Source organism: Mya arenaria, chromosome 4 (assembly GCF_026914265.1).
Source record: "Mya arenaria isolate MELC-2E11 chromosome 4, ASM2691426v1".
Classification (NCBI taxonomy): Eukaryota; Metazoa; Mollusca; class Bivalvia; order Myida; family Myidae; genus Mya; species Mya arenaria.
The window spans coordinates 2,890,116-2,912,268 of NC_069125.1; the positions used below are offsets into that span (position 1 = coordinate 2,890,116).

Genomic DNA, 22,153 nt, shown 5'->3' on the forward strand with positions numbered 1-22,153 from the left:
ATAAGAGACCACTGACGTTGAACAGTGTGATACAATACCGTACAATAATACCCCATCGGCATAAGAGTCCACTGGGGTTGTACATTGTGGAACAATACCGTACAATTATACCCCATCGTCATAAAAGACCACTGGCGTTGTACATTGTGGGACAATACCTTACAATAATACCTCATCGTCATAAGGGATCACTGGCGTAGTACATTGCGGAACAAAACCGTACAATTATACCCCATCGTCATAAGGGATCACTAGCGTTGTACATTGTGAAACAATACCGTACAGTAATACCTCACCGTCATAAGAGACCACTGGCATTGTACAGTGTGGAACAATACCGTACAAGTATACCTCATCGTCATAAGAGACCACTGACGTTGTACATTGGCGAACAATACCGTACAGTAATACCTCATCATCATAAGAGACCACTGGCGTTGTTCATTGTGGAACAGTACCGTACAGTAATACCTCATCGTCATGAGAGACCTCTGGCGTTGTACATTGTGGAAGAATACCGTACAGTAATACCTCATCGTCATAAGACACCACTGACGTTGTACATTGTGAAACAATACCGTACAGTAATACCTCATCGTCATAAGAGACCACTGGCGTTGTACAGTGTGGAACAATACCGTACAATTATACCTCATCGTCATAAAAGACCACTGGCGTTGTACATTGTGGAACAATACCGTGCAATTATACCCCATCGTCTTCAGAGACCACTGGCGTTGTACATTGTGGAATAATACCGTATAGTAATACCTCACCGTCAAAAGAGACCACTGGCATTGTACATTGTGGAACAATACCGTACAATAATACCTCACCGTCATAAGAGACCACTGGCGATGTACAGAGTGGAACAGTACCGTACGATTATACCTCACCGTCATAAGAGACCACTGACGTTGAACAGTGTGATACAATGCCGTACAATAATACCCCATCATCATAAGAGACCACTGGCGTTGTACATTGTGGAACAATACCTTACAATAATATCTCATCGTCATAAGGGATCACTGGCGTTGTACATTGCGGAACAAAACCGTACAATTATACCCCATCGTCATAAGGGATCACTGGCAATGTATATTGTGAAACAATACCGTACAGTAATACCTCACCGTCATAAGAGACTACTGGCGTTGTACATTGTGGAACAATACTGTATAATAATACCTGATCGTCATAAGAGACCACTGGCGTTGTACAGTGTGGAACAATACCGTACAATTATACCCCATCGTCATAAGAGACCACTGGCGTTGTACATTGTGGAACAATACTGTATAATAATACCTGATCGTCATAAGAGACCACTGGCGTTGTACAGTGTGGAACAATACTGTATAATAAAACCTCATCGTCATAAGGGATCACTGGCGTTGTACATTGTGAAACAAAACCGTACAGTAATACCTCACCGTCATAAGAGACCACTGGTGTTGTACATTGTGGAACAATACCGTACAATAATACCTCGACGTCATAAGAGACCACTGGAGTTGTACATTGTGGAACAATACCGTACAGTAATACCTCACCGTAATAAGAGACCACTGGCGTTGTACATTGTGGAACAATACCGTACAATAATACCTCACCGTCTTAAGAGACCACTGGCGTTAGACGTTGTGAAACAATACCGTACAATAATACATCATCGTCATAAGAGACCACTGGCGTTGTACAGTGTGGAACAATACCGTACAATTATACCTGATCGTCATTAAAGACCACTGGCGTTGTACATTGTGGAACAATACCGTGCAATTAAACCCCATCGTCTTCAGAGACCACTGGCATTTTACATTGTGGGACAATACCGTACAATAATACCTCACCGTCATAAGAGACCACTGGCTTTGTTTATTGTGGAACAATACCGTACAATTATACCCCATCGTCTTAAGAGATTACTGGCGTTGTACAATGTGGATCAATACCGTACAGTAATACCTCATCGTCTTAAGAGATTGATGGGGTTGTACAATGTAAAACAATACCGTACAAATATACCACACCGTCATAAGAGACCACTTTTGTTGAACAGTGTGATACAATACCGTACAATAATACCTCATCGTCATAAGGGATCACTGGCATTGTACATTGTGAAACAAAACCGTACAGTAATACCTCACCGTCATAAGAGACCACTGGCGTTGTACATTGTGGAACAATACCGTACAATAATACCTCGACGTCATAAGAGACCACTGGAGTTGTACATTGTGGAACAATACCGTACAGTAATAACTCACCGTAATAAGAGACCACTGGCGTTGTACATTGTGGAACAATACCGTACAATAATACCTCACCGTCTTAAGAGACCACTGGCGTTAGACGTTGTGGAACAATACCGTACAATAATACATCATCGTCATAAGAGACCACTGGCGTTGTACAGTGTGGAACAATACCGTACAATTATACCTGATCGTCATTAAAGACCACTGGCGTTGTACATTGTGGAACAATACCGTGCAATTAAACCCCATCGTCTTCAGAGACCACTGGCATTTTACATTGTGAAACAATACCGTACAATTATACCCCATCGTCTTCAGAGACCACTGGCGTTGTACATCGTGGGACAATACCGTACAATAATACCTCACCGTCATAAGAGACCACTGGCTTTGTTTATTGTGGAACAATACCGTACAATTATAACCCATCGTCTTAAGAGATTACTGGCGTTGTACCGTAAAATATTACCTCACCGTCATAAGAGACCACTGGCGTTGTACGTTGTGGAACAATACCGTACAATAATACCTCATCGTTATGTGAGACCACTGGCGTTGTACATTGTGGAACAATACCGTACAATAATACCTCATCGTCATGAGAGACCACTGACGTTGTACATTGTGGAACAATACCGTACAATAATACCTCATCGTCATGAGAGACCACTGGCGTTGTACATTGTGGAACAATACCGTACAAGAATACCTCATCGTCATAAGGAACTTCGTGCGCTGTACATTGTGGAAGAATACCGTACAGCAATACCTCATCGTCATAAGAGACGTCGTGCGCTGTACATTGTGGAACAATACCGTACAGTAATACCTCATCGTCATCAGAGACCACTGGCGTTGTACATTGTGGAACAATACCTTACAATAATACCTCATCGTTATGAGAGACCACTGGCGTTGTACATTGTGGAACAATACCGTAAATAATACCTCATCGTCATGAGAGACCACTGGCGTTGTACATTGTTGAACAATACCGTACAATAATACCTCATCGTCATGAGAGACCACTGGCGTTTTACATTGTGGAACAATACCGTGCAATAATACCTCATCGTCATGAGAGACCACTGGCGTTGTACATTGTGGAACAATACCGTACAATAATACCTCATCGTCATGAGAGACCACTGGCGTTGTACATTGTGGAACAATACCGTACAAGAATACCTCATCGTCATAAGGAACGTCGTGCGCTGTACATTGTGGAAGAATACCGTACAGCAATACCTCATCGTCATAAGAAACGTCGTGCGTTGTACATTGTGGAAGAATACTGTACAGCAATACCTCATAAGAGACGTCGTGCGCTGTACATTGTGGAACAATACCGTACAGTAATACCTCATCGTCATAAGAGACGTCGTGCGTTGTACATTGTCGTCATAAAATACCACGTCCCTTGTTTATTTTGGACCATACCGTACACTCATAACATTCATGAAAATATTGATATTCGTTCTTACAGTCATTTAAAAAATCGTTCTATTGAAATAATCAGTGGGTGTATACCACGTGCTAAATTATGTCATATATACTACGTCGGAAGGCAATATTTTGCTTAAAATGAAGACTTAAATCAAAGATAACTTTTCTTTTACAACACCATTTTAAATCAAACGAAGGGCAGTCTATGCCGCTAGAAGAGTCCCGCCTTTTTTATTACCGGAGTTTGATGAGGCGATTAGTTTTATCAAACACTTCGATAAATCTGTTTCCAAAATAATGTTTTGACAGTGTTCCGTCAGACGGTCGTATTGTGAAAAGGTTTGTCGAAGTGTTTTAAGGAACTAAACTCTCTGGTAAAATACCGAAGGCAGGGCTCCGTTAGCGGCGTAGACTGCGCTCTGTTTCATTTAAAACGGTAAAGAAATAGTGAAGTTATCTTTGTTTAAAGTCTTTTTTCAAATCAAAATATTGCCTTCCGACGTAGCATTTATGACACAATTTATCACGTGGTATACACACACTGATAATAAAAGTTTTATTTCCACGTACAATAACGCCTGCAACAGCATGTATGCTACAGACACCATCGCATCTGTCAAGCATTGAATCAATATGAGTCTTGTATTGATAAAAATCAAATGGTGCTTAACTGTGCATGCCTAATGACGGATTGACTAGATATGAAGTTGTCGCCAGTTGTTGAAACATAACTTTCAGTTTCTATAAAATAATATTTGTTTTAAAACACGATTGACACAAAATCGAATACAAACGTGAGATATGCACAAGTTCACCAAACACATTACCCATGACAATGTCATTTAACACATGGCATGTTTGCAAAACTTCATATATGCCGGTCATCATCAACATGTCCGCGACTATTTTGTCTTTATTTAAGGAACGAATCGCGGGATTGATGTCATTATCGGGGTATGTCTTCAATTGGGCTGGTCAAAGTGTGTGGAGTCCGAAAGAAAAGATCAACCACTTGAAATCACTTTTAAACGTAAAATTGAAACACTTATGGCAAAAAGACATTTTACATCATAAAGTAAAACTTTCTCAAATGATGATTTATATTTTACGGGACCTGCTGACACAATACAAACAATAACAAGATCAACTATTTCATGCATATTGTTATGCGGTGAATTGCGATCCGAAGATGTTGCGTTCATCGGGTGATAACCGCAATTGCCGACAGGCAGTTCATTTAAGGAATGGGAGTTCAGGTGAAAATATGGCTTTAACAAGTGCGTTAATAGTTTACAATCTGCGTTGCGGAAGTCTTGCAATTTCAGTTTAGATGGGCACCAGAAAAACTCCTTCAAATGCTGTCTCCAATATCACTACATCAAATATCAATTATTGACACGTCATGTTTCAGAAAATATTGACTATAATAATTAATGGACGAAACAATAGACAGAATGACAACGAACTTAGATAAAGTATCAATTAAAGGTTTTAAGAGATATTTACTTAAATAGGACACTGCAAATATTTTTTCTACTTATTACCTTTTAATAATAGTTTGAAAATATATTTTGTTTTTCATTGGCCCATTTAGGTCAATCTCATTAAAATCAGACCCATGATATCATGAAAATACTAAGTCAAATCTCAATCACAATCTCAACGTATTTTCCACATTACAGTATGACATTATTAAATTACTAATGTTTTACTATTTTAAAAGCACATTCTCAAATGCATTATGCTTATTGACATGATTGCTCAAAAATACTTGAATAAAACTCATAAATAATAAATTGGACTCAAGTACAATTTTCGCTCTCATTTTTTTCTGTAAAATATTGACCAAATATTTTATCAACATGAATGAGAGAATGCGATTTTATAAAAAGGTTAAAACATTTACAATTTTGAATCATATGATGCTTTAATTTGATAAAAGTGTTGAGACTGAGATTGAGATTGACTTAAGTTTGTTCGTGATCCCCAATACACGCTTCACGATGTTACGCTATGTGCATAACGTAATGAAATGAAATAAACGTCACGATATGATTGCATTTAGGATTTCGTACTTTCGATAAAATATATTTTCTAAAAGCAGTGCTAACCATGGCCTTCGACAGGCTTGCTTGCTTGAATACGAGTAAGAATGCCGTCAGCACTTTACATTTCTGTAAACCTGAGTTCGCTCCCCTGATGTGTTGTAACCATGCGATAGCGACAGTATGAGTTTTGTCAAGCTCGATAGGTTCAAGTTTTTCATATTTTGTATGCAGCGTCAGATAAAAGGACTGCCATATATAGAACAAGCCGTTTATGTCCTTCTTTAATAATATAAATAATATTATAGCGGGGACTTTAACTTTCGGTCCAGCCAAGCCCGGGTAAAATTCCTGTCCTGCGGGGACGAACTGCTGGTAAAATCACCGCCAAATGCCCCGCACCCCAGGGACCTAAGGTAAAGCCCATCTCCCGCTATTTTTGGCGCGAAGACAAAACCACCTTATTCAATCGGCACTGCGGGGCCAGCTGGAAGGTAAAACACGGCCCATTTTCCCCGCTATCCCCGGTATACCCCCGGACCTGGGGGCGGGGCGTGGTTACAATTGACTGGTGCATAACTATAGTCTATTATAGCTCATATTTTGAGTGGCAATACTTTGTATTGTTATGACATCATGAAATGTATACATTGTTGTATTGATGATATATAAAGCCTTTATTACATACACTCATTATACATTTTTTCACTGTGTACCAATATTTATTTTGTAAACTGCTTTCAATAATGATTTAAAGGTGACACTTATTTCATTTCACATGGCAGTAAGTATAAACAGTAATTTCTTGTATAGATTCGGATGTAAAAGTGTCTTTCATGGCCTGTATTTATGTACAGATCTGACCGGTTAAAGACCCAAGATTGAACTTTGCTGCCATTGTTGTTGTTGTTTTTCGTTCGATGTATCTTGATGGCTGATGTGGTGTAGGATTGTGTTTGTTTTAATCTTGCATCAATGATTGAACGATAAGAATTTGTCTGAATACCCAGACTAATTGCAGAACAACAATGGCGTTTTTCTGGGCACTATTTTTTTCTAATCGAAAAATTGAACTCGTATAAAAAGTACGTCTGAAATAACACATAAATACGTATAAAATAATCAAACGTATCTTATTAATATAAGTATATGTTCATAAATTGGTCTTGATATATACGTTTTTCTGCTCTTCTGTGAAAACAATTCGTGTCTAAATTCATGCCTTGCACATGTATTTTGTATTATGAATTTGCTATAAACATGTCTGATATATTAAATGCAATAAACTATTGAACTGAATTGAATATACAGGCGAACCTCGTTGGCTCGAACTCGCTTGGCTCGAATACCTCGTTGGCTCGAACTGGATGTAAATGGCCGATTTCTATATATTGAAGGTAATCATTCCCGCTTGGCTCGATGTGTTTTTCGGCGGTCCTTGGGAGTTCGAGCCAACGAAGTTCGTCTGTACGTAAACGACAAAGAATCCGACATTTTGTATATGATTTATTAAAGTGACACTCTTTTTTAGAATCAATACATACACATGTATAACAGACATACATTGTAAGCGAGAAACCTTTAACGACATACTTAATAATGCAATTATGGAAAATATCAATAATCGCTTACAATATTGTAACCGTGTATTTAATAGCTGAAAAAGTGCTAAAAGATTTACTGCGATCATAAGATAGAAATACTGTGATGTCTGCACCTCTATTTCAAATTAAACACAGTATCCTTCATAAGAACCATTGTTTGTGCTATGTATTCATCCTTTGCGGTTAATAAACACAATTGTATTAATTATGGTACATCTTATTTGGGAGAAAGAGTGAATCTTTAACATGCACGAGTATTTCTTTATTTGACATTTCAAACAGTCGCTCTGATCAGCCAAATGAAGCGTGAAAAAGTTTAACGATGGAAAATGGTCATGTACTATCATAGTCTAGTTCATTGATGTATACATGTGTGATGTTATGTGTGGAAATAAACTTCTGTTCTGTTTGTTGCAGCGTGAAAAGGACTATAGTAGTCTGTGGTTAAGGGTGTAAATGGATTGATGAATTAAGGGGGGCGTTGCTAAGAAAACGCGCCCCGGTAGAAACTATGTCTCGATGCTGCAACTATTGATTCGTAAGCTCTTTATCGATTTGAGGAGCTTTGTCATAAATCTGGAGTGGCCTATTTGAAACTTTAAAGATAAAGATCTTCTTAAAAGCAAACACAGCGACGCTATAGATGATTTATAGCATGGAAAATCCACTTATGGTGTTTGCTACTCTGCGAACTCTGGGTGTTAAAGGGCCAGTTGATGTGTAAGGTAAAACTTCTTAAATATATCATTTAACACGACTGTGCTTACATTACATGCATTATGTTTTAGTTTTGAGATCAAATGGGTTTTAAAAGGACATAATTGATATTTTTGTCTTAAATTATCAATTTGTGAAAAAAATGACGTAGAAAACTACTGTAAATAGCAACAAAATGCTCGTGCGAAGTTGTTTAATGACGTCATAAAGTGGAGTAATTTTAAATCACTATTGACGTCATAGTTCCTCTAAAATCGGGTTTGTTACGATTATTTATTTTCATTTTTTATTAAAAGTCTTGCATATTTATATATTTGATTGCGCTTTATTGAAATGGGATTATATATTTTTAATAAACCAAAAATACAATAAAATAAATAAAAAGTGGCGCGTTGTTGCACGTGACTCGTCTTACATGGGGTGTAAGACGGGCTTTTCCAGCACTGGACACATGACTGGAAACACGTCTGGTATGCAAGAAATATTATTCTAAGACTAGATCTCAATGCATGTAAGTGCATGCGTTGCGAATCGATTAAAGGCCTGGATTTATAAGCAGGGGATATTGGTCTGAATCTTGTTGCATGATATTGTTTTCGTGATATCCTCACTGTCATGTTTTAAACTTTAAAGTCATTTTCTTGTTCAAATTCTGTATTATAATACAAATTATATCAATAATTTGATCAAACAAAATTGTCAAATAAAGTGCAATGTACATGACGTAGTTGATGTCCCTTTAATGCAGAAATACCGGGTTTACGTTTACAGCCTGCATTGATACTTGGAAGTTAACATTGAGATAAAAAACGTCTTAAGGGCTTTGGATCTTGTGGAATAATTGTCCAGGACATTTGCATCGTAAGTTAATTGTTTCTTTATTGTGTTTGTGATTCGATCAATAGAAGTTTCTCAAAGAAAATACATTTAATATCTATAAAAATGCGAATTATATATTTTTAGTTGATTTTTTTTTCTACTTTGTGTTACTTGTACTATGAAAGTTAATTAAACTCTCAAACTTATAAACGAAATAGATCGAATTACAACCAATTTCACGATTCGATAATTTGTTTAAGTTTACACATTTGAAGAACTCTGGTTTTGTTTGTTAAGTGGAAAATGTCGTATTAAATGCGATAAACTAAATTATCAGTCGCCCAGTATATTTCTCTTTTTCTTTCTCTCTAAACATTGTGCAAATATATATATACATGTAACATCATTTATATAAAATCAAAATAGTTATACAAAGTGTTTGCCAACATCTGTTTAAAAGTTTTATTAATATTAATTAGAGATAATTTGAATTTTAGCTTGAGTACTACTTTTTAATGGATAGTTAATAATTGGGAATTAAAGTACATTTTTGACGCACGCTGAAGTTGGCGTACTTAATGAAACGGTTTTTTGGGGGGTTTGACGTGGGAGGCCTAGTAATTAATAAAATTATTTTAAAGATGCACTCTTACTCCAAAACAAGATTTACCACTATTCATACACTTGCTTGTGCAATCATATGAAAATACCCGATCTTGTTTGCGCAATCTGACTAAAGTACCCGGTCGTGTATGCGCAATCTGACTAAAGTACCCGGTCGTGTATGCGCAATCTGACTAAAGTACCCGGTCGTGTATGCGCAATCTGACTAAAGTACCTGGTCGTGTATGCGCAATCTGACAAAAGTACCCGATCTGTTTGCGCAATCTGACTTACGTACCCGATCTTGCTTTCGCAATCTGACTAAAGTACCCGATCTGTTTGCGCAATCTGACTTAAGTACCCGATCTGTTTGCGTAATCTGACTTAAGTACCCGATCTTGCTTGCGCAATCTGACTCAAGTACCCCACCCCATCTTACTTATACAATCTGACTAAACTACCATATATCCGATCTTGCTTAAGCAATCTGACAAGAATATTCAGATAGATACGTTACTCAAGTAGTCGGTCTTTTTTTCGCAATCTGACTTAAGTATTCGATCTCGTTTTCGCAATCAGACTTAAATATTCGGTCTTGTTTTCGCAATCCGACTTAAGTATTCGGTCTCGTTTTCGCAATCAGACTTAAGTATTCGGTCTCGTTTTGCAATCAGACTTAAGTATTCGGTCTTGTTTTCGCAATCAGACTTAAGTATTCGGTCTTGTTTTCGCAATCAGACTTGAGTATTCGGTCTTGTTCCGCAATTAGACTTAAGTATTCGGTCTAGTTTTCGCAATCAGACTTAAGTATTCGGTCTTGTTTTCGCAATCAGACTTAAGTATTCGGTCTAGTTTTCGCAATCAGACTTAAGTATTCGGTCTCGTTTTCGCAATCTGACTTAAGTATTCGATCTGTACGTATGTTTAAGAAATGAATTAAATCAGATTGCACAAACTCCAAGCCAGACTGATTGATACCGTAATTTCAATGTTTGTATCACACAAGTCTCCTGCAGTGTAAAAATTGAATTGATATTTTTAAAAAGGGCACGATATATTTTGTTTTTGAAACGTTTCAAACATGCAGATGGTGAAAATGAAGATAACATGGCCATGAAATACTGCTCTTATTCACAAACAAGTCAACACAGAGAGATAAGGTCATACCAAACAAGGCAATCTGAAAGCTAATTTATTCGTACAAATTTAATAAAATTGCCCAAGTTTGACATCTTAGAAGCAATCCTTAATAATTTAACACTTACATTTTCAACAGAGCGCACCGACACTCGTAATGGACAAAGGATTTTTAACCTCGTTAATTGCCCTAAACATTCGGCTTGAATAAAACACTGTCATAAACCTTTACGTTTAAGAAATTCGATCTTTGTTACAAGATTTCTCTCTATCGGAGATGGTTACAAATCGAATTTAGTCAAACAAGCTGTGCCAGGAGACGATGTTAATTAATTATTGATGCTGTTTAGGCCGAGTTGAGCTAGCATTATAGAACTGATCATAGAAGAAAACTTGTTTAACTATGAGTTACGGGAGTATTTCTATGAAGGTAAGCAAGTATTTTGCGGCATTCAATAATTGCACTGATTGTGCACTGCTAAATGTTACATCACATTTTACCAGGTCGGGAAACTTAGTTATAATTCCGTTATTCTTTATTGCGACACGTAGAATCTCATGTGAATTACATTACTTTTATTGAAAATGGTGCTCAAAACTGGTTTCACAGTGGGTTTTTTTATTTTAAATACTCGTGAAATGTTTTTGTAAAATATGTGGTACAATGACTAAGCTATGGTTATTAAATATATGAACAAAGAAGATGGAGATAACCAAATGGCTATTAAAACTATTGTTTTAGTTAAAATAGACCGCAGACTATATATACCTATTTTTATTACTGGTATTTCATTTATATGATGGTTTTGCGTGAATATGCATATTGAATATAACAATTCATTAAACTGCATGGTTGTGCTGAATAGGACCATCTTATACATGCACGTATCGTGCGATCGCTTATTCGAATAATTATATCTGGGATGGTATTTAATATTGGTCTTAATTGCATCTAAGAACGATGTAGCTAATCGGATTACTTGTTATTAAAATTGACCAATAATTTGAATAAGTCAATGATGTATGACCATAAGGTTGACTTAATTTACATATTGAATACCACCTATGAGTAATCATACTAATCAACTATATTGAAAATAAAGGGTTCAGGCAAAGTGTATATGTTTTAGCAATATATTTTAAAGCTACACTCTCACAGATTGACCGTAATGACAGCCTTTATATATATATTGTCTTGGAATCAGCCAAACTTTGTGTAAATGCCTGAAAACCGGTGATATAAGACTGCTGAAAAAAAGAAAAAATCGCAGTTTATTTTTAATATTTACGCTCGAAATTTGAAACTTTATGTTTAAAAGCGTTACTAACTCTTTAAGAAAAATGATTTTTTTCGGCAGTTTTCCAACTAATCAAGACTAGCTCGACTGTGAGTAATCTTATATGACTAAATTGATGCCAAAATCAGCTGTTTTTGAGACAATAATACAAAAAGTTGTCAAATCGGTCAATGAGACTGTGAGAGTTCAGCTCTAAGCTAAGAATCTTGCTCTAACGGTATGTTTCCATACGATCATATATAAGATGATCATATAATATGTGTCCGATAATATAAAAATATTTTTATACCACATTTTTCTTTGAAAATCATAACCTTTTTGCCACAGACGAGCATGTCTGCCAACGAGCGGTTGACGATCCAGGCGCTTAAGGATCATGACAAAGTCCACCCCAAAATGTCGGCTTCCGGTGCAACTCCGGTAAAAGAGGTAAGTCGTTGTCAAACCATTTATTACCAAAGATGTTCCCTCCCCTCCCCACCAGCCCGCATGACTGTCAATACCATGAACTCGTAAAATGCATTCGTTAGAAATAATGATAATGTTCACGTTAATTTTAATTTAAGTGACACTCGTATTTAAAATCAATACATAGTATAACATACTCATGTATAACGAGCATAAATTTTGAGTGAAGAACCTTTAACTACTTCCTTAATAATGCATTTATGGACAATATTTATCACTGACAACAATATTGTAATCGTCTATTTAATAGCTGCAAAAACACAAACATTAAATGAGTGGTGGGTCCTAAAAGATTTGAAATGAACAAGTAACGTCTCATAAGGTAGAAATACCGTGTATTCTTCAACATTGTTTTTGATATTTATTTATTATTTTTCGGTATGTTAAAACAACTGTACTTAGTGTGGTACATCTTATTTGGTAGTTAGAGTACATCTTTCAAAGAACCCTGCTATAAACGACCAATTCAAACAAAGACGTCTAATATCACTGAAGAATCCGGATTATAAGGATGTCCATATTTAATTGTATTTACTATTTGAGAAGTTTGAGCATTTTGTGTGTCTAATAAAATCCCATTCGATTGTGTTTTCAGCCACACGGTCCTACAAAAGCAGCGGTTAGTATAATCCGTGTACATTGTAAATCTAGTTCTCGTAATACTAACCAGCATTCAGAGCTCTTCGGCCATTTTACATCGAAAACAACATTGGATGTGAGCCGCTATATCTGTTGAAGTAGTTCGATAAATCTTAATGATATGATGAAGAAGCAGTTTAACGTGTATGTTGTATAAATTAGTTTAAATTGATTGCTAGTGAAGTGTATTAGTGCATACATAATTAAAATTCATAAGAGGAACGTCATTAAGTTTTACTGTTAATTTGATATTACTACGCGATCTACTTGCAGCGTAGTTAAATGTATAGCATTCTGACAATGGATACCGTCCATATACATCCGAGGTTGTTTTCGGTGGAAAATTGCTGAGGAGTTCCAAATGACTAACCAGAATAAACAAGTATACTTGCATGAATAGCAGCATTTACAGCTAAGTGAATTGTTCATTGACCAGAAGAAAGTGTACCAAACATGAACAGTACCACTAGCGAACCAAGGGGCGCTCCGATCCCTTAACGCGTCCTAGTTTATTGCTTGTCCTAAAAAGTGAAGAATATTAAAATACGCCTTAAATGCACCATTTCGAAATAGCACTTGTAAAACAAATGAGGGAGTAAGGCCACCCCCAACCCCTGTGAACATAGGCTATACTACTACTGTAAGTTATGAATTAATCATTCAAATATTGACGAATTGCACAATGATGACGGCGCTTGCTTTTCAAGTTCTGGTCCTGGAGTGGTATTCCATATACAACTTTAGTTATTCTTAAAGTTAATCGTAGTGTCATACATCATTGACTTCATTCACTCTATTAGTCAGTTGGTAATAAAAAGTAATCCGATTAGCTACATCATCCTTAAATTTAATTAAGACCAATATTGAATACCAGCCACGAACTAGCGATAGGCTCAGTGACCTTTGGTCGCATTTTAATTGGATAAATATGCTGATAAGCCACGTTCAAATTATGTACGGTTCAACCCGCATAATTAGCTTGAGCTGATTAAGAACAACCCGCAGAATATAGATCATTTTATGACGGGGTAAAGTTATGTAAGTGTGTAATATATCCCACAGAGATTTGAAAGTACATGTATGATACAGAACTTAACATCTGCATCTGGGTTACTTTAAGTAGTTGCATGTGGCCTCAGTTGAGTAAAATCAGTATTGCCTTGAAAAAAAAACAAAAAACATTTGATTCATCTGGTTATTAAGTCGTGGAGGACAATACAACTTTTAATCGTGATTTGTGGACGATATTTCAACATAATTATCAAAGCTAAAAATCCACTAGGGTTATATAATCGACGTATATATATTTTTTTATGATTATGTTAAGGGAAAATTCTTCTCTTGTCAATTATATAACCCTGGTGAATTTTAAAGTGAAACTCTTATTTAGAATCAATACATACACATGTATGACAAACATAAATATTGATAATAAGTATGGATTCATGGCAAATATGAATTACTGATAACAAGACTGTAACCGTGTAATTTATAGCTGAAAACGTAAAAAATATTAAATGCTTGGTGAGTGCTAAAATATTTACTATATCTCATAAGATAGAGATACCGTGTTTTTTGCCCATTTCTTTCAATTTGAACTCGGTATTATTCGTAAGAGCCATTGTTTTCGACATGTATTCATCCTTTTTGGTATATTTAAACAAATGTACTAATTGCGGTAAATCATATTTGCGAGTAATAGTGCATCTTTAAGGTTTGATAATATGTTGCAATATTTCTAATCATTTATAAACATCTGAGGAATAAAAACATATTACAGGACGAAGTCGTCCATCGGATAACTTCCCTTCGTTTTTTTCTTCTGTTCTTTTTTTTTACCTTCGTATCTAGTTCTTTCTTGTGAACAGAGTTCACATATTTCAAATATGCTATATATCAATGCATCAACTTCAGAAATGTATCTGCTAAGCATTACAGGTAAAATAAAGTGAAGTAGACACAGAAACGCTAATCTTCCTGTTCGAAAATGTGTTTGATGTTAACCAAATGGTTATTTAATTCAACTCTCTTTATAATCGTTTATTCATGCTTGTTCAAAGGTACAATTAAAGCTATCTGCAGGTTTTGATATAAAATTTGACACGCAAATCACGCATGAAATTAAAGCTGTATAACTTAAATATTCAATTGTATGCCTGTTTTCACCACTCAAAGCTGTACTCTCACAGATTGACCTTTTGAAAAAAATGTCTTGGAAATTGCCAATGTTTGCATAAATGTCTCGAAACCAGTGATACAAGACTGCTGACAAAAATCAGATCACAGATGATAATATTGACGTTCGAAAGTTTATATTTGATGGATTAACCTTACAAACGCTTTAGGAAAAATGTAGTTTCGGCAGTTTCCCAAACAATTGAGATCTGTTCTGTTCTGTTGTGAATTATCTTATTTGACTGAATTTAAGGCATTGATACCCAGCTCAGCTGATTTTGAGACATAAACTACAAAAATCAAAACTGTCAGTCTGTGAGACTACAGCTTTAAGTTAGGTACACTGCTCAACTGTGTTTAGTTGCTTCTTGCTAAAATCGATGGCACATTGCCAAATTAACGGACGCAGTATCTATAGTTCCATATTTCATCAGAGTCATATCCAGGCTACATTATATTTCATTTCATGAAAATATACGATAATTTATTTCACGAGGGAATGCAATGGGATCCAGCCATAATGCAACAAATAGTCACGAGCAGACCATCTCCAGGACCTGCTCTTAAATAGGACACAGACCAGATTTTAAGGTGCCACAACTACTCGTTACGGAAGCTTGGGAAATTCACTGCATCTTAAATGATGCAGTTGCATATAAATACGATTTTTTTAAAAGATGCGTGGGTTGTTTGTCAAAAAATATCTCTGGTTTAACATCTCAAATAGTCGCGAGGTGTGGACTTTTGCGTAATGCAATCTTATTTTCAGGGATACTAGTGATATTTAAAGTGGATAACAGTGTCTCATTTTCACCATAAAATCAAATTTAATTCGGTAAATGGCACGAGAATAAACACTGGCATGTTTGCTTACTTACTGCGGTTATATTTTACAGTGGCACTTGGCTTAACTGCCGCTACTCCAAAAAGGTTTATAATGGGCAATAAATCTGCTTCACACTTGGGTCAGAAACTTTAATCGTCTGGGAATATGTACATTCCGTTGATATCATATTTGCAAAGAGCCACTTCGTCATTTATTGCCATGTTATGTTTTCTAATGAAACTCTCATAAGAGTATTGTTCAACAGTGTCACTATTAAACTTTGTGATGTTTTATGTTAATCGAATTGTTTACAATCAGGCTAACTCAGATTATTTTGATTACCCGATCCGTGTGGACGAATATTTTATTTTGAATGTGGTATTTCATTGCAATACAAGTGGATTTAACAAGAAATAAAAGCAAAGAATTATTTAAAAAAAATCGTGTGGCAAATATTTGATTGCAAAATAGGTTATACCCATCCTTAAAGATGGCTACATAAATTCAAAGCAAATTTCTTAAAATTAAGAATGCTAAAGGGAAACACGAAAATGTGGAAATAATACATTAACAATATGCAGCGTGCTAGAGCAACCGCATTACCAAAATAATAAAATCGGATTGAATCTTATAAGAAAGATATGTGCTATTTTTAACATATTTCTGTTGAAATAAGTTTGAAATACATTACCAGAAGAAACAAAATAGCAAAGAGAACAAAAAATCAAATTGGAGCAATATTAAAGGACGAAGTCAACAATGTCTAATCAAGTGATTGAAGGACTTCCGGATCCGTTGTCATGGAAACGGTTAAAAAGACAGGTACCATACAACGGCGTGTGTGTTATGTCATTGTTTCAAGATGTGTTAACATGAAATTGTATTCAAGAATGTTACTTAATAGAATATTTGCAAATGCTATTTAGTAAGTTAGCATGTGTATCCTGGTTACATGTACGTTAATTAATTAGAAATGCTGTCTGTACGCATATTATCTCATTTCATATGCTGGTTAAGGTATTGTAACATGTACACACAAAAATTAACATTTCGAAGCATTATGAAGATAAATTCTGTAAGTTTCAATTTGGGTAGGTTTTGTCGCATTTAAAAGGCCTTTAATCATTAAGCGTCAAGAGATGTATTTATCCTCAACCTACGTCATTTCCAGTAAGGGGCGCAACTCTTATGTGCCAATTTAGCGATTAATTGAAAGGGTGTATAGTATTTCGCTTTATGGACACATTCTAGTTGATGGATTGAAATGCTTGTTGAAATGGCCCATTACTCCGTTATATTAAGCCACAGCATAAATGTTCATGTGTACATCATCTGCTTGGAAATGATATTTTGTGTTTCCAAGCAAACACTAAGCGTGAAAGGTAAACACATAAAAAATACATGTATATTTCCAGAGTTCCCGCATTTCCGTATCGTCCCGTCGGAGCCACACGAGCGGCGAGCAGACGTCCTCTCGATCCGACAAAAACAGCCACCCGCCCACCAAACTCAACTACTTCAAGTTCGTTCTAGCGACCAAAGCATGGCGTCAACAGGCCAAGGACCGGAGTATACGGAGTGAGAAACTATCAAAGCCGGTGGTTAAATACGAAAACACGTATAAAACTGAACCGGAAGATGGACAATTGTTTGCCCCGGGACGGGTGGAGCAAATGATAAAAGAAACGCTCGAACACAGGCTGAAAACTGTTAAATACAGCTCGGATAAGTCTAGAATCATTGCCACAGAGCTCACCGCAGATATTAAAAGCAAGGTGAAAGCAATGGGCTTCCCGCGGTATAAAATCGTGTGTAACATTATTATCACAGAAAACAAGCGGCAGGGACTTGAAGTGGCCAGTAGATGTATTTGGAACCAACAGACGGACAACTTTGCTTCCTATACCTACAGAAACGCAAGCTTAATTGCAATAGCTAATGTGCACGGAGTCTACTTTGAATGAAGTCTAGTCGAACGTTACATTTTATCATGCTTGTAATTTGGCTTATACAGTCGAACCCCGTTGGTTTGAACTCGCTTGGCTCGAATTCCTCGTTAGCTCGAACTAGATGTAAAGGGTCGCTTTCTTTATGCTGAAGGTTAGCATTCCCGCTTGGCTCGAATTTTCCAAGGGTCGAGGTATTATCGCTGGTCCCTTGGAGTTCGAGCCAACGGGGTTTGCTTTAGTTGTATTCCCTCGCATTCTTTGTCTGTGATAGTACTTCGTATATACATGTATAAGTGTATAAACGGGTTCGATATACTCTATCCGTATTCTAGTTTGCTTTAAATAGTTGCTTTTTTATCAGACGAAATGCTACAATTACATTATAAAACATGATTTCACCGCTTCGTCTTATATGGCTATAAAAATGATTCTTCTTTATTTGCATGAGTAATTATTTATTTTATTTTATGCAAAATGTATGTACAATAATAAATTTATATGACTATACATTTATCTATTTTGTTTAACATAGGAACGAAAAAAATAACAATGCAAATGAGACAATATTAGGTCGATACAGAACATATACAATTTAATATGAATGGTTTGAAAATATACGCCAACATGATACATGTGTCCTGTGCCAAGAGTTTTAAAGTATACTCATTCGGAATGTATGTATATATTATTAAAAATACATTTCCGGCTTGGCAGCGTATTTGTTTATATTTCCTTTCATATAACCCTTTAATACTCGCCTAAATAGATGCCATCAATTCATCACCCAGTCTATCAGCACTGCCAGTGCTTTGATTTTTTTTTCAGTTTTTACTCAGCAAGAGAAATAATAGGAACAATAAATTACTCAAAACAATTAACGATTAACTTGTATTTATTCTGGTACTCAATATTTATGTTTGTTGTACATGTGTATAGAAATAGTGCATTAAACTTAGATAAGTTGTCCAAATGTTATCTTTAGGCTGGTTGGCATATTTAAATGATTTTATTGGCAAATAGTATTGTTGGGAAACTATACAACACTTGAAATAATCATATTGGCTAGCTTTGACCAAGTTAACCAGTCGATTTGGTTAACAACCGAGTATCAATAAAAGAATTGTAAGTTTGGCATTGAGAGGCAGAATGGCATGTGTAAATGGTTTAGAGAAGGTTTTTCGGCCGGTTAGTCACCCTGAATTCATGTGAACTTGATTTCACAGGAATGAACTTAATACAATTAAGATTTTAATTGGTCATTATAAACTGAAACTTGAAATCCCATTGTTCATTGTAAAATTAGTCAAATAAAAGAGATCGGAAGCGAACTTTTTAGATCTCTGATTGTTTAAAAGTTGAATAACATTATTTCTCCAAAAACGATTATTCGAGATAAGTAATTCAGATCATCGTTTAAGGGTAAACACAACGAATTAAACGCTTTAATCGTTAACACATTGTTTTCGGACTTGATTGTTCTTGGTGTTATACGGTCATGCTTTGATTTCCTTCTTTGCATTGAGACCTGCTTAACAAAACTTCATTTCGGATCGTGCCTAAGTGCTGACCAATTAGCTGACGATATGGAAAAAGAGGGATACTGCTGACCATTTGCTGACCGATAAAAAAAGGAAATTCTTACTAGTGAAATTGTAGTAGTATAAAGAGTTATTTTATGTTTAATTGTCTATTATTAGATTGTTTACTATAATATATTCATTTTAATAATGATATGATATTACAGTTGATATATTTTTGTAGTGTCAGCACTTCAAACAACCTCGCTGTAGAGCTAGCTTTAATGGCAATGCGGTTCTGGTGTCTGCTGAAGGTCGAAATATATGGGGTTTCAAACCCCCGTTCGGGCATACACTCTTTCTTTCGCAATATTTTATATATGTATATTATAGGAGCGTTTAGTTGCAAACAGACTTACTACCTTCAATTTCAAATACATGTATTATCAAAATATTCTAAATAAATATTCTCAAAAAAACAGTTACTGTTGGTCATTTTTATTAATCACCTTCAATAAATCTAAAAATACAGCTACTGGCTTTCCGTTCCTTTTTGAGTGTGAAATATTGATGTATTGAAAATAGTATGTGTTAAGTAAAACAATGCATAATTCTGTAATACTGTACATGGTTATGATATTCCTTTCAGATTAATTAAAGGAGAAGTGTTTATAAACAAAAGTTTGAATGCTGATTCCACTGTTATTCTGCTTCTTGGATTGCGTATTAACAGTTTCCTAGCTACATATAGGAACAGACAGTCCTTCATTTGCCATTCGTCGCGGTCCAGATCAATCGTCTTTAGCCATCGTAACATTCGTGCATATTAGTTTCTGTTCAAGTGTCCACGACTTCCATACGGAAATCTTTTGAAAAGCAGATAGAACATGGTTACGCCACATGCGTATGAATCCATATATATATTTCTTATGTTATATAAAGTAGTCCTCGTGTTTCGTTTATCAAACATCTCTGTCGGTAGATATTCTAGGTCGTTGGAACTCTTCGGACGTCCTCAACAGTCGAGGTTGATATTTTCAGGGCCGATTAAGTCAATTATTTTAAAATAATTGTTTGCATGACGGAGAGACCTTAACTGTTCGTACTCTCTGATATGATCGGCTGCAATATCCTTTATCTACCAGAACAACAGCGTGAGTGTTTCTGTCTTCGTCACCGAAAACTACACACGCACTGAAACACGCGCGGAAACATCCGCGGAAACACTCCCGAAGTTTCCCCATCGTTTGCTCACGTTTTTTATACAAAATTATTTCAAAATTTGCTCTTTTGAAAATTGCGGTCGAGTAGTTTCGACCTGATGCAATAATTGACGTCCTTAGCAAAGCCGCGTCAATTGCATGGGTGAAAGTTTGAATTTTTCAAAATACTGAAAACAGGGTGTTTACATAGGGAAATGCCATTTTTACAATACATTATATAGGATAAATATTTTCCAAAATACTGAATTCAGTATCAATACTGAAAACTTTCACCCATGCATTTGGGAATTCGCTGTGATCACGTGATCAACTTGTGACGTCATTGACGTTCATGTGACAAAACAAGCGATTCATTAACTCAGAACTCGAGAAGCATGAACCATTAGCACTGGATAGCAAGGTTTAACGCGGCTTAAAAAGACGATGCAAGAAGGGGTTCGGATTCGGGTAACTTGGACGCAAAATGTTTTCCTATCATACAACATTTTCTCAGATTCCTGGTTTAGAAATCTACAAATGTTAACATTTCTACAATAACATACATGTAATGTTTGTATTGTGTTATAAAGTTGCGTTCATGCACGACATACATATTGTATGTATCTTTAAATAAAGTCTTCATTTGAAGCAAAATGTTTCCTTCCGACGTAGCATTTATGACGTAAATTATCACGTGGTATACACACGCTGATGAAAATGTGACACAAATGTCAATATGACTAGGTTTGATTGCGTATCGCCCATCTCGCGTTAGCGTGATAGTTGGAAATAAGAAGAATAAAAACGTTTCAGTTTTATCATGTACTTTTTATATGTCCCTCTAAGACTTCTTCGTATAATTTTATAACGTTTAAACAGGACGTGTCTGTATTTACAACAAATACCAACTTCTCAGTCGAAAATTACTGAGTAAACACCCTTTAAATGTGAACTTAAATCCAACGTAGGTATTTTAAAGTGACACTCTATTTCAAGATTAATACAATATAATACACATGTATAACAAACATCTCTAAATCTTGACTGATGAACCTTTAACTACATGTACTGACTAAAAAATACTTTTATGGAAAATATTAATTACTGATAACAAGATTGTACCCTTGTATTTAATAACTGAAAACGCACAAATATTAAATGATTGGTGAATGCTTAAAGATTTACTGTGATCTACAATAGTCTCATAAGGTACATGTAGCAATACCGTGTTTTCTGCACATTTCTTTCAAATTAAACTCGGTACCCTTCATATGAAATATTGTTTCTGACATTTATTCATCCTTTTTGGAATATTAAAACAAAATTATTAATTGTGGTAAATCTTTTTTGGGAGTAAGAGTGCATATTCAAATGCCAACTAAGTGAAGGTTGTTGAGGCTAAAACAGGCTGAATCAGGACAAAGCTCATACAAAAATCAGA

General features: G+C 35.7%; 1 protein-coding gene across 3 annotated transcripts; it reads left to right on the top strand.

Annotated features, from left to right (window-relative positions):
- Positions 1-11,002: 11,002 nt before the first annotated feature.
- On the top strand, positions 11,003-18,393 carry LOC128231598 (dynein light chain Tctex-type protein 2B-like). 3 transcript variants are annotated; one of them, XM_052944620.1, is made up of 4 exons: positions 11,003-11,068; positions 12,264-12,365; positions 13,000-13,023; positions 17,460-18,393. In XM_052944620.1, the coding sequence occupies exons 1-4, from the start codon at positions 11,042-11,044 to the stop codon at positions 18,006-18,008; spliced, it is 702 nt and encodes a 233-aa protein (XP_052800580.1). In that variant the 5' UTR covers positions 11,003-11,041; the 3' UTR covers positions 18,009-18,393. The 3 variants fall into 3 exon arrangements, with proteins under 3 accessions (XP_052800580.1, XP_052800581.1, XP_052800582.1); XM_052944621.1 differs by lacking the exon at positions 13,000-13,023; XM_052944622.1 differs by lacking the exons at positions 11,003-11,068; positions 12,264-12,365; positions 13,000-13,023 and adding an exon at positions 16,732-16,866.
- The last annotated feature ends 3,760 nt before the right edge of the window (positions 18,394-22,153 follow it).